General features: G+C 39.9%; 2 protein-coding genes across 5 annotated transcripts in view; one reads left to right on the top strand and one right to left on the bottom strand.

Annotated features, from left to right (window-relative positions):
• CMSS1 (cms1 ribosomal small subunit homolog) overlaps positions 1-16,192 on the bottom strand; it is a 376,852-nt gene that overhangs the window by 211,706 nt on the left and 148,954 nt on the right. For 2 of the 3 annotated variants that reach the window (XM_053220734.1, XM_053220733.1), the window contains exon 2: positions 13,555-13,656. The exons of the other annotated variant lie outside the window; for it this stretch is intronic. In XM_053220734.1, coding sequence (XP_053076709.1) covers positions 13,555-13,656 — 102 coding nt within the window. The remainder of the gene's footprint in view (positions 1-13,554; positions 13,657-16,192) is intronic. 3 annotated transcript variants of the gene reach the window in all.
• The window catches only part of FILIP1L (filamin A interacting protein 1 like), a 297,991-nt gene that overhangs the window by 139,773 nt on the left and 142,026 nt on the right, over positions 1-16,192 (top strand). Inside the window, exon 1 of one of the 2 annotated variants that reach the window (XM_027077620.2) lies at positions 13,442-13,597. The exons of the other annotated variant lie outside the window; for it this stretch is intronic. The gene's annotated coding sequence lies outside the window, so the exon portion shown is untranslated. Of the gene's footprint in view, positions 1-13,441; positions 13,598-16,192 lie in introns of those variants that run through there. 2 annotated transcript variants of the gene reach the window in all.

The following is a 16,192-nucleotide window of genomic DNA, read 5'->3' as shown; positions in this document are numbered from 1 at the left end:
AACTGGGAGGTTTCCGATGCTGCTGCTGGACACTGGCTTCTCACGGTTTATGATATCATCAGACTTCTTGATGAATTTACAGTCTGGTAATCCTACCATGGCATTAGTTTTCCACATGCAAATCCCTGGAATCTAAGTAAAGTTCAGCAAATGAAGAGGACTAGAGTACTCCATTGGGTCAAGTTTATTTCAACATAAGGGAAGGCAAAGACTGGTTTTCCTCCTATTCCTTATCAAATTTATTAAGCCCAGGAAAAGATTTGTTTGAATGACATCTTTTTCTATACTTTGTCTATTTGTCTATACCTTTTTGTCTCTGCAGTATTATTATCCTTTTCCTATCAGAACCAGATCCTCTCATTAATATTTGTACTGATTCACTTACTGTTTAGCCAGACTTCATTATTGATATTTAACCACTTTACCCATTTGTTGAATATACTCCCTGTCAGTGTGCTAATTATGTGCCTAACACACATTTTTCACCTAGGCTACATGTACTAGGCGAGGAGCTAGGGCTATGTAATTCTACCTACACAAGACCCACCAGAAGACTGTGCAGGTGGCTTTTTAGGATGATCTAAATGCAGAGGACCCAATGTGATCATTCGTTCATTCATTCATTCACGCTAGAAAGCTACTCTGCTCCCTTTTACAGGAGTGATATTGCAGGCAGAGGGCTGCTCTCAGCAGCTGGAGAGTCAGGGAGTACCTGAGACCTACCCCAGATCTTCCTATTACTCCACAGAGTATGGCCCTGCTCAAGGACCTGGCTCAAAGCTATAGCCCACCGAGATCTCAGTTCTCACACTCTCATAGTAACTTAGATTAGGAGTGGCTATAGGACAGACACCGATGGGGGAAGTGGCAATTTTAGAAGTGAGGTTCAGATACACCAAGTGATGCCAACATATTTTCATCTGTATCTCCTATGAGGCCTGGTTCCTGAATCCAAGACCTATATTTCTACCTAGATTCTACAGACATATTCAACATATAGAAAAAGAAGACTCCTCATCTCTCCTTCCAAATCAACTTTCTTTTCTTGTGTGGTGATCTGAGTTATTGGTTCCAGTAATCCACTCTCTTAGACACCAAAACCTGCCAATGCCTGCTGTTAAATATCCTGTGAATACACCCCCTCCTCCTCAGTCACATGGCTAGGACCACTGCTAAGCATATATTCCTTCACATGGATGACCACAACAGCTTCCTAACTCATCTCTGTGCCTCTAATCTTTTCCCCTTTTAATTGCATCCTTGCTGACATTTATCTATAATCTGTTCATGCTTAAAATCTTTCAGCATATCTTTCTACGCTTTCAACTATAGCATAGAGGATGATGTTTAAGTTTTTTAAAGTGGTAAAAAGTCCTCCAAGACTCACCCCAGCTTCAGACTTTCCTTCTATCACTCTTTCTTGGAAACTTGACTTCTATCATTCTGATTCATGTCCCACATACAGAATGTCTTGTCGTTTTCTGAATGAACTGTGTTCCTTGCTCTTTTCCAAACTCCTGTTACCCTGTACGTGCAATGTCTAGAATTCCTTCCCCTACTTGTCCACTAGTAAACTCCTACAAGGAAACCAGGGACATGCTAGGTTTCAGTTAGGCAAGGAGGTGGGGAAAGTGTTCTGCCACAAGGAAATTTGGGAGTAAAGGGAAACACACAGAGAAAGGGGTGGGGAAGCACAAAGCATGTATGTATGAGACTTCAGAAATAACTAGGGAACCATGTTCATCTCTTTTATGGCATTTACCTCAGTTTATTATATAAGCAAGAGGAGGTCAGTGTCACACACCTTATACACTGCAAGGCGTAAAGAAAGGGTTGTGGGGGTAGGGTAGGTATTCCCTACTTAGAGAGATTGCAGCCTCTGAAGTGATACTACCAAGTCTGAAACTGGGCTCTAGTACTTAGGAGATGACGGTGGGCAAGTTACTTATTTCTATGCTTCTGCTTCTTTAGCTGCTAAGTGGCAATTTACTTCAGAAGGTAGCTGTGAGAAAAAATGAGTTAATATGTATAAAGTATGATGCTGAACAACATGAAATTGCTATTTTTATAGGTCCAAATGCTCAAATATCAGCAAATTCTTATAGTCCAACCAAACATTTTATCATCATCATCATCATCATCATCATCATCATCATCATCATCATCAGAGAGAATGTGAGTGGGGGGGAGGGGGCTAGGGAGAGAGAGACAATCTTAAGCAGGCTGCATGCTTAGCATGGAGCCAAGTGTGGGGCTTGATCCCATGACCCTGGGATCATGACCTGAGCTGAAATCAAGAGTTGGATCCTCAAGCAACTGAGCCACCCAAGCATCCCCCAAACATTTAAAACAAAGCTTAACATATCACACACTCAAAAAGTTGTTCTGTCTTCCCCTAGATGTTTCTGAACATTACTCCCTAATGCCCCTGGTGTAACAGCCCCTTGTTTGTTGAAGTTTATATCACACTGATGTCCTCTTACCAATCTCCTGGTCCCTTTACAATATTTACTCAAGACTAGAGCACCTGGCTATTACCTTTAACGTCTCCCTTGTTCTCTCACCATAATGGGTGACATTACCATCCATCTAAACAGTCCATCCAATTCCTTACCTTCCTCACAGCCAGGATAACCCACATCCAAGGTCATGTCCTGGAACTGATTATCAAGTGGAATTGCTTCCCATGTAATATCTGAAGATGACCACAATCACTGACCTTTCCAGTTCTCTCATTCTTTTGTTCTCACCACCTTTGCTCTTCAATCTCAGGAAAACCATAGTTTCTGGACCTCTTTCTTAGCCTCACTGCTATATCCAGCTGGGACAGTAATGGCTCATCACCAGACCACTTTCTCACTAATATCTTCGTATCTTCATATACGTTGGACCTCTGACCTTTTGTTTCCCTTGTTCCAAAAACCTCATTACAGGATCAACAGGATCCATTCAAAAATACACTTTCTATATTTCTATGACATAGTTGTTGAGCATAGTTGGAGAAAATCAGCTTTCACATTGGTGCCACTATAAATTTGAAACTTTAATCTCAAGTAGGCCATCAATTCTGCTCAATTTCTTACTCATCCTTGCTTAGCTTGCTCTTATTTCATTCAGTAATGTTTTCAAACTATCACCAAGCTCAAAACCCCAACTGATACCACATCCTTCTCAGCAGATGACATCATATTCTACTTCACTGAGACAATTTATACATACTTAATTTCGATATCCTGAAATGCTCTACTTGATGAACATGTATCAAATTTCTCTTCTATTTTTTCTTATTTCTCTGACTTTTCCTTTTCAGACTCCCTCATGGGTTTCTCTTGTTTGCCCCTTGAATGTTTGTATTCCTCAAGGTTTTACCCTTGGTACTTTGCTTTGTTCATTTTACTTATACAATCTCATTTGTTCTGGATTTTATACACCATTGATATGGGGTGACTTCCTAATCTGTATTTCCAGCCCAGATTCTCTCCCAATGCCTGACATATTTACTTGGATGGCCCACGGGGACTTAAATCGAACATATTCATTCATTGGTTATTCCCCCCCCCCCCCCAAATAGTATTTATTAATGACCTATATGCAGGACAAGTCCTATCTTAAGACTTACTTCTCACTACTAGCCCAATTAAACTTTAGGCTATAGTAATACCAAACTTTCTATAGTTTGTCATTTCCTATTGGAAAACAAACAAACTAAATACTGAGGGCCTTTGGACATGCTAATTTTCCAGCTTGTATTTACCTTCCCATGTTCATTTCGATTTTTAAGACTTTATGAGAAGTCTTGCTTTCCAAGAAGCCTTTCTAAATTTCCATGCAGGACTAAGTACCTTTGATTACTGCATTGACTAGGATATGCTAAAACTACCTATTTGTACATGTCTTTTCTACCAGATCTCCAGAGCAGGGATTAGGGTCTCTCCAATGAACAGCAGACTGCTTGGCACATGGGTAATAAATGTTTATGATTACTCAGCTAGATGTAATCTTTCCCCTCTTTAAACATTTAAAATCCTGTAGTACTTTTCTAACTTTCCCCAGTAATGTCACATATATCTATTTGTAAATTTCATTTCCCTTGTTTTGTTAATGCCGGTTTAGATTTCTGTGTACGCTATGCCTCTTTCATCACATCCCTCAAAATCATATATATGATAGGCAATCAAGAAATATTGGTTGAATCGAGCTGAAATTAACAGAGAAAACACTCCCATATTTACATTTTCTATCTCTGGAATTCTTCAGTGGGGTTCTGTAGTTCAGCGCTAAGATTTCCCAGGTGTCTTTATGCTATAATCAAGGTCCAAAAGAATGTGATCAGAGATGTTCTGACTATTATTCAAGCTCCCGATGTGTCACGAGAGACCACTCTAATGACATATGTAGGATGTCCCATCCATGTATATGGACTCACTGTATTTCCTCAACTCATAAAACAAGGAGGAAAGTTGGGACTCTTAGAATAAAAATTCATTCGACCCAGTGGATCACTGTGTACCACACGTCCTCCTGCAATGTGTTAAATCTAAGCTCTTATGACCTAAGTTTATTTCCAAAAAAATAAATACTTATATTCATTTCTCATAAGAAGTTTCAATCTCAGTGTATATAGAATGCTTTGAGCTCTCTGTGAAAGGAATGATGTAAACATTAAGACATTATTACTAACATTATCCTCTAGATAACCTCATGAGGTAAGTATTCATGTCAGAGGGAATATTATTTTACAGGCAGAGAAGTGAGCTGATTTGCTCAAAGTCAGAGGTAATGGGAAAAGCCAAGAACATACTCCAAGAGTCCTGAGCTTGTATTCATAGCCAGATCTAAGCCAAGCTTTTCAGTCTTTCTGGGGGTGTGAAGAGAGTCTAAGAACTTTATCCTTCCTTTTTTTTGGTCTGTTCTTGTCCCATCTCTCCTTCCTCATCAATTTTTCCTACTCAAAAGGGAACCAAAAGAGAATGCAATGGGCACTTAGCAGCCATCTAAAGCCCTCCCTGTGCAGCATCTGGGGTAGTACCGAAGTTCAGTCAGGCATATTCCATGTAACTTCTATTCAGGGCTCTCATTCAAGGCAGTCCAGAGCTCTTGCAGCCTGAGTTAATTCAGTTCTAGTAAGCTGCTGTGTCATCCAACTATAGCATGCTCCACCGAATTCATTCTCTTTGGTCACATCTAGTACAGGTGGTCCATTTAACTTAACAGAGATCCCACTCTCCAAATAGTTTTTCCCTTTTTTTTTTTTTAAGTTTATTTATTTTGAGAGAGAGCGAGCATGTGCACAGGTGAGGGGCAGAGAGTGAGGGAGAGAGGGAATCCCAAGCAGGCTCTGCGCTGATAGTGTCGTGGGGCCTGATCCCATAAACCATGAGATCATGACCTGAACCAAAATCAAGAGCTGGACACTTAACTGACTGAGCCACCCAGGAGCCCCTCCAAATAGTTTTTCAAATATAACACACTACATTTATTAGGACAATTCTAAGTCTCCAATTTTTTTGATGGGCCCTGCATAACAATCATTCAGGAGAAACAGAAATCTGCTAGACTCAATTATATCTAGTTTCATGCCCTAAAATTTTATATAATAGCAACAACAACAAAATCACAGTTATCTGGAAAGATTCAGGACTTAGACTGAGAAGAGGAAGAGAAAAGAGAGTAAGAAAGTGGAGAAGGTAAAGAAGTAAAGGAAAATGAGGGGGGAGCAAAACTTCGCTTTGCAAAAAAACCTGGTAACTTGTTTCCTATATTTAAGGAGAGGTGCAGAAGTTTGTCAAGGTACTACAGCTGATGTTTGATATGTGTTGATTCTATGGGAAGGGCATACCACATAATTTATTAATAACTGATAAAGGACTGAATGTACAATATGCACTGGGGATTTAAAGATGAATAGAAATGTAAACTATCACAATTTGCTGAAATGATAGCTTTAATTGCTAGTAGGCATATATGCAATGGAGACAGAGGGGAGGAAATTTGCAAATTCATTAGGTCTTTGATTTGTCTTAACCTCAGTCCAGGTAGGCAGCAAAGAGTAGGATGAAGATTTATAACATAGAAACGACAGACTGAGTTTTACTAAGATAAAAGCCACATTTGTATGTCCCACTGGTTGGCACATAATCAGAATTTTCAGTGGTGTACTAGTAAGTGGTTAACAACTGGCTTTCTGAGAAAAAAAAATCCTGATAGAGCATCTGATTTCCAAGATGCAAAATATTCCCATGATGGCCAATTTCAAGCTACCAAAATGACATAACTCAACATGGAGCTGGGAAGAGAACAGACATAAATAACCTCAAGAGCACAATGTACTAAAATAATTAGGAAGTGATGAGTTCTGAACACTTGTTATCTTTGTTTTCAAGAACTTGTTTATTTAATAGCAATTACAAGAATTTAATTTTTAATAATGACTGCGTGTAATATAAATAGTTCAAAGTTCTTGAAAATTTAACAGTCATGAGACAGTAAGGACCAGCTCAAACACACCACTGGACTCACACCCTAGTCATGACAGGGGAGGGGGTAGTAACCCATACCCATGTTTATTTAAAAAAACTGTTCCTCATTTTACTTCCTGCTGTCCTCTTCCTGTGCTATCCTACACTTAAGATCAGAAACAACTATTTCAGGTTCATTGTGTCCCTCTCTTTGCCCTCTTCTCTACCTCCAGTGACCCTCAGTAACTGATCCAGCCCTCTATCAGGAAGAGTAACCATGCAGCCTAGTGCTGAAATCTGACAGACTGGGCTTCCTGATCACTACTAACTTTATAAACATTTGATAAGTGATGCTACTATTATTACTGTTACTCAATGCCCTGCCCTCCATAACTATATTTTAGATGCCACCACATTCAAATGGCATTTTGAAGCTTCAAAAATCTGCATCATCAGATTTTCAGGCTGTGTGGGATGGGAGGCACAGAAAGGAAGAACTGGTGGTAGGGGGAGTCTACTTCACTGTGGGAGATCTCTCCAGAGTCTACCATTTCAGCTCCCCATTCTTCCTTTCAACCTCCCAACCTATGCAGTCTGCTTAGGTGTCTTCCCAACCTATTCCCAAATGAAGAAACAATTTCTCTGAGGACTTATTTTATCTATAAATTGTGATTCTTTAATTTATCTGTTTTAAGGGATATTGTGAGAGTTATCCCTATAAATATCAATTTCTTTGTTAAAATACAAACAAATCCAGACAAATACCTGGGAGAAACTCAGAGTTACAACTTAATTATTTATCTCAACTCTAAACGTCTGGAAAATCAACCATGACCTTGAGAGACCATGGTGCTATTTCCGCAGGAAACACAGTGCTGGCAGGAACACATGCCACAGCACCTGACAGAGCAATACAGTTAAATATGACAGTCGGCACTGACAAAAACTTATTCCAACCTTTCATCCTTGATCAAAAATTACACAATTCCCATATATATTAAGAACACAAGAAAGAAGGTCATGAACTACTTAGTGTCAAAAGAAACACACCTGACTAATGTATTCGTTGTTTCACAATTTATTAAGTTCATATCCTTTATCTCACACTGGGGACTAAGTGACATGTTTGACTAGTAGGATTTAAATCTGCTGAGAAAATATATTCTCTTGGACCAGAGTAATCTTTCAAGGTAATTACTAGAAAATACATTTAGTTACAAAGCAATTTTATAAATTTATAATTTATCATAATTTACAGATCTAGATTTTTATAAATGTCTTAAGTACTCCAATAAATACAATAAAGAAGGTCACGTTTCTTTTTTGTTTGAATAGCAATGTTCATACACAAGGTCTTAAGCCAGGGAAGTTATTGTGTCTGCACACTACGGACTGACGTAATGTTAACTTAGGGAAGTGTTTTCTAGTTGTTGTTGGAAATGCAGTGGATAAATGGTATATGAAGATATAACCCCCTAGGCAGCCTGGCAATGCCTGGGGCCACTATTCTCAGGGACTCTTTGCTTCAACTGCCCTCTAAAATGATCCTCTGTTTACCTGATTGTCCTAAACAAATATCACCATTTTCTCTGAGTCATATCAGGAAACACAGGTTGGGGAGCATTAGTTTAGGGAACACTTCCTTTTGGGGCCTGACACACATACAGAAGATCACTGCCAAAATCCTGACTCAGTGAGCTGTATCGACAAGATATGGTACAAAGAACAGAGGTAGGAATTTGGGTGTGGCTCAGGTTTCCTCACTAATCTAGCCCCGAATTCTTAGCAGATCACTTTACTGTCAGGTCCTCTGATTGCCTCATCTGTAACATAAGTGGATTGTCCTTGATCTTCTTGAAGTGTTGAGCCAACAAGACACCCCCTAGATCTATGAGCTCCATATACCTCATATAGGGCTATACACTGTAAGGGAAACTTAGAGATAGACACAGACACTGCCTCTATTCTCAAGGAACTTGTAATCCAGCAAAAGATAGGATTATTAATGAAGATACACAGTAATGGATAAATATAAAATCTAACTGAATTGTAATGAGTTAGAGGACTGAGAATTGTGTATAACTCTTAGATGGTACCTCCTACTGGGCATATAAATCTACGGTGTGAATTTGCATCACAGAACTAGTCTATGATCTCTGCTTTCATTTAATCATGGAACAGAATAATCACCATGTTCAAATATTGAAGATTATTGGAAGATTATCTGAAGATTATAAAATCATGTGTAATGAAGAGATTGGCTTCACCTGCTTGGTTTTACCTAGGTTTAAAGTTTTCGTTATCACATATTTCAATTAAGTCACAAACACACTGATGCATATTCAGAGAACACTGACCAAGGAAAGGAGTGCTAAGCATATTCCTTTGAAAAAAAATTAAAATTCCCACTTGCTCAACATTCTTTGCTACCTTTCCAATCCTTTCACACAACTGTCCCACCTCATTTCTCCTTGGACCCACAGAGACCCTAAACTCTTTATTCCTCTGTTACATCCTTATGCATCAATGCACTCCTGCTTTCACTTCTTTCCCTATTTGGCAGCACAGGGTCATCACTCCATGGATCGCTACTTCAGCTTCTCTTAGCTATCTTTACCCCTTCTGTCCCCAGGAAGCACTTGCCTATACACCCTTACAACATAATCAATCAACCCTAGAGAAAAATCACACGTGCTTGAAAGCTGGGGCAACCGTACATACATGGCTGCCAGCAATAACTGGCCTGGCTTGGTAACACTGCTAGGCAATTCTGTTTCCCTAGAAGTAAGGATATTTCAAACCTTGCCTTGTTACCCTAGTTTTCCTATCCTCTTTAGGCAGGCTAAACTCTCCATGACAGCGGCAGGAGGCAGGGAGATCAACTGAAGCTGCAGGCAGCCACAACTGCTAGTAAAACCCAGACCAACTCCTGAAAGCCATCAGGAGTGGGATCTCTTCTAAACAGTGATGCCTGTGGGTAAGGCGTGAAACGTGGATTGGTGAATATCTGCTTTTTCACTGATCATGACCACACCAGTGAGTATGTGGTTGTGACCATCAACAGTAGGCAGGAGCCATTTGTAAAGATCTCTAATTTTGCAGGCTCAGTAAATTTCTTTTATCTATAACCTAAATCTTTCCTTACATATTCTTAGGGCCTAGAATCAAATACAAGCTCTGCCACTTAGCTTTCTGACCTATGGTAAGTTATTTAAGCTCTCTATCTGGGGACAATACAGGTATTTGCTTCATGTGGGCGTTAAATTTGTTAGTATAGCAGGGCCAGTTCCAGTGTGCTGTAGAAGTGTTTACTATTATTATTATCACTGCTGTTGTTCCATGTATGGAAGTAACCCAAATATTCTCACAGTTATAAAAATGTTAAAACTGTATTATCACTTTCTTCCTCTTGTTTCTCCAAATACATTGTTGGGGAGATGGCCTTGTCACTGAATGAACCATGTCTGTCTAACCCTAATTAAGGACTGAATACATTCTTTCCCTAACAACAAAACATAATATGCAAAGCATTTCCAAACCTGTATGATCTCATACAGAACTTGCTATGTTTCCCATAGTTATTGTGTAATCAAGAGAACAATAAATACCGTTCCTAATCAGGACTATCTATCATTCTCTACTTTCTTGTAATGTCTGACCTCATCTCCCCACCCCACCACCTGTCAGTCCTGCTTTCTGCTCCAGTACTTCTGCTGGTGAGTAGGGATAAAGATCCCCATACAGTATCTCATCCAGGCAGAACCACTCTCACTTCCCTGAACTCCCCATGTACTCTCTCACCTTTAGCCTTTCCAACAGGCTTGTCCTTCTACCTAGAATACCCTCCTTCCTTCATTTATCCTGCTCCCTGGGGTGGCTCACAGTACTCTTCTGGACTTTGATTATATGGTGTGTCCTCCAGAAACCTTCCCTTGACACCCTCAATCCCCAATCACCAAGGCTGATTCGGTGCCTCTCTATAGCCCTTATCATTCTGTTATTAATTACACCAGAAATTCCCCAAATGCAGGGATCACGGCCAACTTTGTTCTCAATGCTTCCCTAGTCTCTAGCTGTGTCTTATATACACAAAGTTTGTACCCTACAAATAGACAAATGAATTAGGACATAAGAAAATAGTCTGATAGATCTAAAGATGTTTAATACCTAAATAGGGGACATGGCAAGATTACTGTCATTGTCTTCAAACATCTTCAAATATCATGGAAGAATAATATTTATTCTATGTAGCTTTAAAAACAGGCACCAGGACCAGTGGTGTAGGCTCTGGGGAACTACATTTCAATACAATGTGATGAAGAACATTCTAAAATGTAGAGCAAAAGATATGCTGGCCAGTATTCAGCTGCATATAATCGGAGGGGTTCACACAGGGCCTGGCAAAAAAGAACTGGGTGATAACCCAGTCTCCTTGCAAAGTTAAGATTCTATGACTAATAAAATTCTACTTCTGGGCACCTGAGTATGCATATGTAGGGTAAGAGTTGCCCCATATGCATAAGAGAGAAGATCAAAGGTCACATATTAATGCTGCCATGGGCCTACCACACCATGGGGTACTGGGGCAAAAGAACAGTAAGAGGTTTTTTAAAAAAAACAAAGTAATCCAACCCCAAACCCAGCATTCCAACATAGGGGACAAGACCAGCAAGAAGCAAATCCAGGTCCCCTGGGGCATTCTCCACACTACCTCCCTCATCCTGAAGGAGGCAATTTAACTTTACAACTTTCAAGCAACTTCCCATTAAAGTGGTTTCAACTTCAGATTTATTGCATTTTCCAAGGTTACCTCATTCGGGCTGTGCATAATCCAGAGGGACTCAAGGGGCCACACTGTAAACTGTTACAATAAATATTAACGAATATCGTGCCTGATAAAACCTGCAATCTGCAGACACACACATGCACCCACACAAAAAGGGACTTTTCACCTTATATGGTTACTTAAAAAAACCAACTCTTTTTACATTCCACTTTGTTGGTCTGCCAAACACGCAGAGTACATCTACTTTAAAAACACCAATTAAAAATATTAACAACACAAAAATATATAAACGTGGTTCAGAGCCAAGGGCACATAAATTGACATGGATTCAGACAGTAAGCAAACATAAAATAAGAAACAGAAACGACTACATCATCCAAAAGGAAGCATGAACAATAGCCCTAAATGTGAAAGTGATCCTCCCCTCCCCCTTTCCAGTTCCTTAATTCCTCCACCTCTGAGGGCACGCTAGTGATTAGGAAGCAGGCAAAATGATTGAAACAGAGAGGGATAGAAGAAAGGGCCCAAGAATGATCTGGGAAAGATCTGCAGGAGATGGGAGGAGTGGGAGGCAGTCTCATTTCACACTGTAACTTGGGGTAGCCACAGGGCTTTTATATTCCTTACCAGAAATGCCACATCCACAGGTGTCCAAATATCTCAAATACCTGGGCTGCATTACTGAGGAGCAGCTGTGGAAAGAGGGCTGGGCTGGGAGTTATAGTCTTTGGATTGACATTATTATCATTATCATTATTATTATTATTATCATCATCATCATCATCATCTAGGTCCTGGCACTTAACTTCTCCGAGCCTTAGTTTCCTCAATCTATAAAATGGGGATCCTAAAACCTACCTCTATAGCATTACTGAGAGGAATAACTAAAACGAGGTGTGCAAAAGTGACTATCTAGCTAGAAAAACACACAGAAAATCTCAGTGATTTTGTTTGGAGAGAAAAGAACTGCTTGCCTTGGTACCTAGCAGGCTGAGTTATCACTATTTTTCTGAAGTTGAATTTAGCCTAGGCTGTGGGGCAGCCCATCAGTAATAACGAGAGGCATGACGCTGTGCACACTGTAAGAAATTAGTGTATAAAAGAAGGAGGGAGGCAGGAAAAAATGAAAGATGAAAGAACTAGGGATAATCCCAACATTCTTTCTCCAAGAGGCACAGACTTGTTGTACCCTCTGTGCCGTTCCTTTGCACCTCTTACCTTATTCCTACCATAGTAAATGAGCTTGGGGTCTCAGCCAGGGTCCCATGCTCATAATCACATTGCTGGGTAATTCTAAAAAACATTACATTAGTACAATACTTTCCATTAATTGTTCTCTACACAATTATCCCATATCCTCTGGAAGCTGTTTTGATAATTCATTGGAGACCCTCTATTGCTCTATCTTTGGAGTCTATTAAAAATAAAGTGTCTTTATTACAACTAATTTTGTTTCTAATTTTTCCAAGATCTCTTTATGGGATGTAGCATTTTGGTCAATGGATTACTAAATTCAACTTGTCAGTCCACAAAAAAAAAAAAAAAAAAAAATTATACCTGGAAAACCAAGATTCAGTAAATCCAGAGAACTGATGCAACCCATAGAATGAATTAGAACCAGATAAGAACGAAATAAACTAATTCTTCTTCATTCTTTTTATATTTATACAGAACTTAGAATATTTAAAGTTTGAGGCAAATGCAAACTGCTTGAATATTTATACAATTGTGTGTGTGTGTGTGTGTGTGTGTGTGTGTGTGTGTGTATTTAAAGTAGGCTTCATGCCCAGCATGGAGACCAATGTGGGGCTTGAACTCATGACCCTGAGATCAAGACGTGAGCTGAGATCAATAGTTGGGACACTCAAATGACTAAGCCACCCAGATGCCCCTATATGATAATATTTTTTAAAACATTATGACTCATCATAAAAGCTCAGTAATCCAAGCTCATTATCCCCACCTTTCAGCTAAAAAAAGACTTGTTTAGAAACATCTGATGTTTCTACCTTAAGCATAAAGTAAAAACCTCTTAGGAAGCTAGATGAATCCCAGTATAGCTCTCTCTCTAGTTCATACTGATGTCTTCCCCCCATCCCTTCTCTGCCTCCTTTATAACATCACAATCCTCACTACAACCTCAAGCTCTAGACCCACATTCTGTTCTGCAGGTCTCCAAACAGGCTTTGCTGGTTCATGCCTCTATTCCTCACTATACCCACTCTGCCCCCAGCTCTCTTTCTGCCCTGCATGAACACTGAGATTTGAATCAACCTTCACTTCAAGTATTTTCTGAAATGATAAGCTTACTCATTGTTTGCCACTTATCTCCTGGGACTCCTCCTACTGTGTGGTACATACAGCATGGCACAATTCTTCTTGGTTCCCAAACATGTCCTTTCTCTGTAAGTTCTGTGAAAGGTAGGATCAAGTCCTATGCCAGCACTTTTCCTCATGGGCCTCCGTAACATACCACTTCTTCATGGTCACTGACAAGCCCTAGTTCTAATCTTCATGGCTCTGCTCAAGTAGGGGTAAGTAAAATGGACTTTGGGTAGCTGATTACTTTCCCCTTCTCTTACTATTCCTTAAATTCAAATTAAACATTCTTTATTCTATTTTTTTTTAAAAAAAAGCCAAATTCACAGAGTAGGGGCAAACCAGATCAAGGGGGCAGATGGCTCAGTTTTATAAAGGAAGACTGACTATAGCAGCTTAACTTCCAGACTTAGGGTGGAACCACTCTGCAGATGTTCACAGAAGGTCCCAGAAGGGGGAAAATCCCAATTATATACAGTACTGAAGAAGTGATTAAAAACACTGCTTTGTTCCTTTAAAGACTTCTGATATTACCACACAGAAACATAATTAGAATCCTGTATACGTACGTAAATAGTAAATTTTGTGTTAGCATTTCAAAAAAAACTGTCATAACCATTTGTGAAAAACCAGAACATTCTGGCTCCAAGTCTTGATTTGGTTGGTCTTTCTTCAACTAGATACTTTTATTAGTGCTTAGAATGTGTGGAAATCAGACCTTTTAAGAATAGGCTGCTGCATACAATACATGTGGTTCATTCACTACTTTTACTATTTTCCGTATTTTCTCACTGGCTTGGCCTTTTGCTTGTACCAACATCAAACTGCCAAATCAGAATGCCCTGATGAATGTTTTCAAATCACTCAGCTGCTTTATACAGCATCTTTTGTATACCATGTAAAAATAAACTTACAAATATAAACACAAGTATTTTTATTCTTATGTAGGGCAGTATGTTAGGAAGGGAGTGGGGACTGGAAAATGGCACCAAGATTTCTAGCCTGGATAGCTGGGAAAAAGATGGAATTCTTAAATCCATGGCCAGGAACATGAAAACCAAGAAGTTCCTAAAATTGGAAATTAGGAAACCAATGGCGAGGGCAGACGCTGAAGTACAAATAGGGGACAGGAAGTTAAAAGACTAACAGTATGGGATCCCTGGAGGGGCCCAGTTGGTTAAGCGTTCGATTCTTGGTTTCGACTCAGATTATGATCTCATGGTGTCATGGGTATGAGCCCCACGTCGGGCTCTGTGCTAGCAGCAAGGAGCCTGCCTAGGATTCTGTCTCCTCTCTCTCTCTGCCCCTCCCCCACTCGCACTATCTCTCTCAAAATAAATAAACTTAAAAAAAAAAAAACACTAACAGTATGAGTTCAGGCAATGTGAACTAGGGAGAGAAACTGGCAATTAGTGGGGAAAGTCATGAAAGCAAAGATTTTATTAGAAAATCGGATGTTTGGACATGTTATGAAGTTACAGAAAAAGAATTGGTATGAAAAAGAAACTAAAGACACACAAGGGGAAGGAGGTATCTGATATGGCAAGATTCCACAGAAGATGCCTATGATCTAAAGTTCAGATGAGCACAGATCCTTTTAAGACAGGAAGAGAGGAAAATGTTTAAAGAGGGGAGAGGTTTTGAAGGAGGTGGTTTAGGGAGGGGCGGAACAAAGGATGCTAATTTGTGAAGGGCAAGAGGCCTGTGGGAATGGGAACAGCGCAAAAGGTTTAGAATGATGGTTTAGGAGGCAGAGGCAAGGAGGGATGAATGAAACTATTATTGATAGTCAGGGCCCATTCGAAACTGGAAGCTTAAAGATATGTTCTTTACATTGGTCAATCATTTGGTCAATAAACATTTACTAAGCAACTCTGAAATTCTAGGCACTGTACAGCCCTAGTAAAGGATTCCAGAGTCTAGTCAGGAAGTCAGGCAAGTAAACAAAACATAAGGCAATGCAGCAAGCTCTATGTTAAACGTCTACAATAGGATACACAAGAAAAGGGAGAAGATGCATTTAGTTCAGGGGTGAGAAGGGGTGCAGTTTCCTGGCAAGGGCATTGCTTAAGGTATTAACAGTCCTATCTGTAAACTGAGAATGAAGAATGGGGCAATTGGGAACTCCATGTCGTTCATTACCTTCTAGGCTACACTAATGAGGATCTTGACCATCAGTGCTTGAAGATGTAATTTTTATGATCACCAGTTAGGCAGACACAACTAACAGAGCTCCAGGGGAACATAACAGAAACAAAAAAATTTCAAGGGGTGCCTGGGTGGCTCAGCAGGTTAAGCATCCGACCTCAGCTCAGGTCATGATCTTCCGTTGGTGAGTTTGAGCCCTGACTGGGCTCTCTATGGTCAGCATGGAGCCCACTTCAGATCCTCTGTCCTGCTTTCTCTGCCCCTCCCCTGCTTGTGCGCACACACGCTCTCTCTCTAAAATAAACATTAAGAAAAATGTGCAGACTTTCAGCCACTGTTTAAAAAAAAAAAACCTTTCACATACTTTCACAAGCAACACACCTTCTGACTGTGGCATACACCTTGTTAGAGTCTTCAAGTATTTCTGGGAACTATTCTGGCAAACTGGTTTCCTGATTTAAATTGGGCCACTAATTCCAGT

Source organism: Acinonyx jubatus, chromosome C2, assembly GCF_027475565.1.
Source record: "Acinonyx jubatus isolate Ajub_Pintada_27869175 chromosome C2, VMU_Ajub_asm_v1.0, whole genome shotgun sequence".
Classification (NCBI taxonomy): Eukaryota; Metazoa; Chordata; class Mammalia; order Carnivora; family Felidae; genus Acinonyx; species Acinonyx jubatus.
The sequence above is the reverse complement of the archived record's forward strand: the minus strand, read 5'-3'. Positions and strand labels throughout refer to the sequence as shown.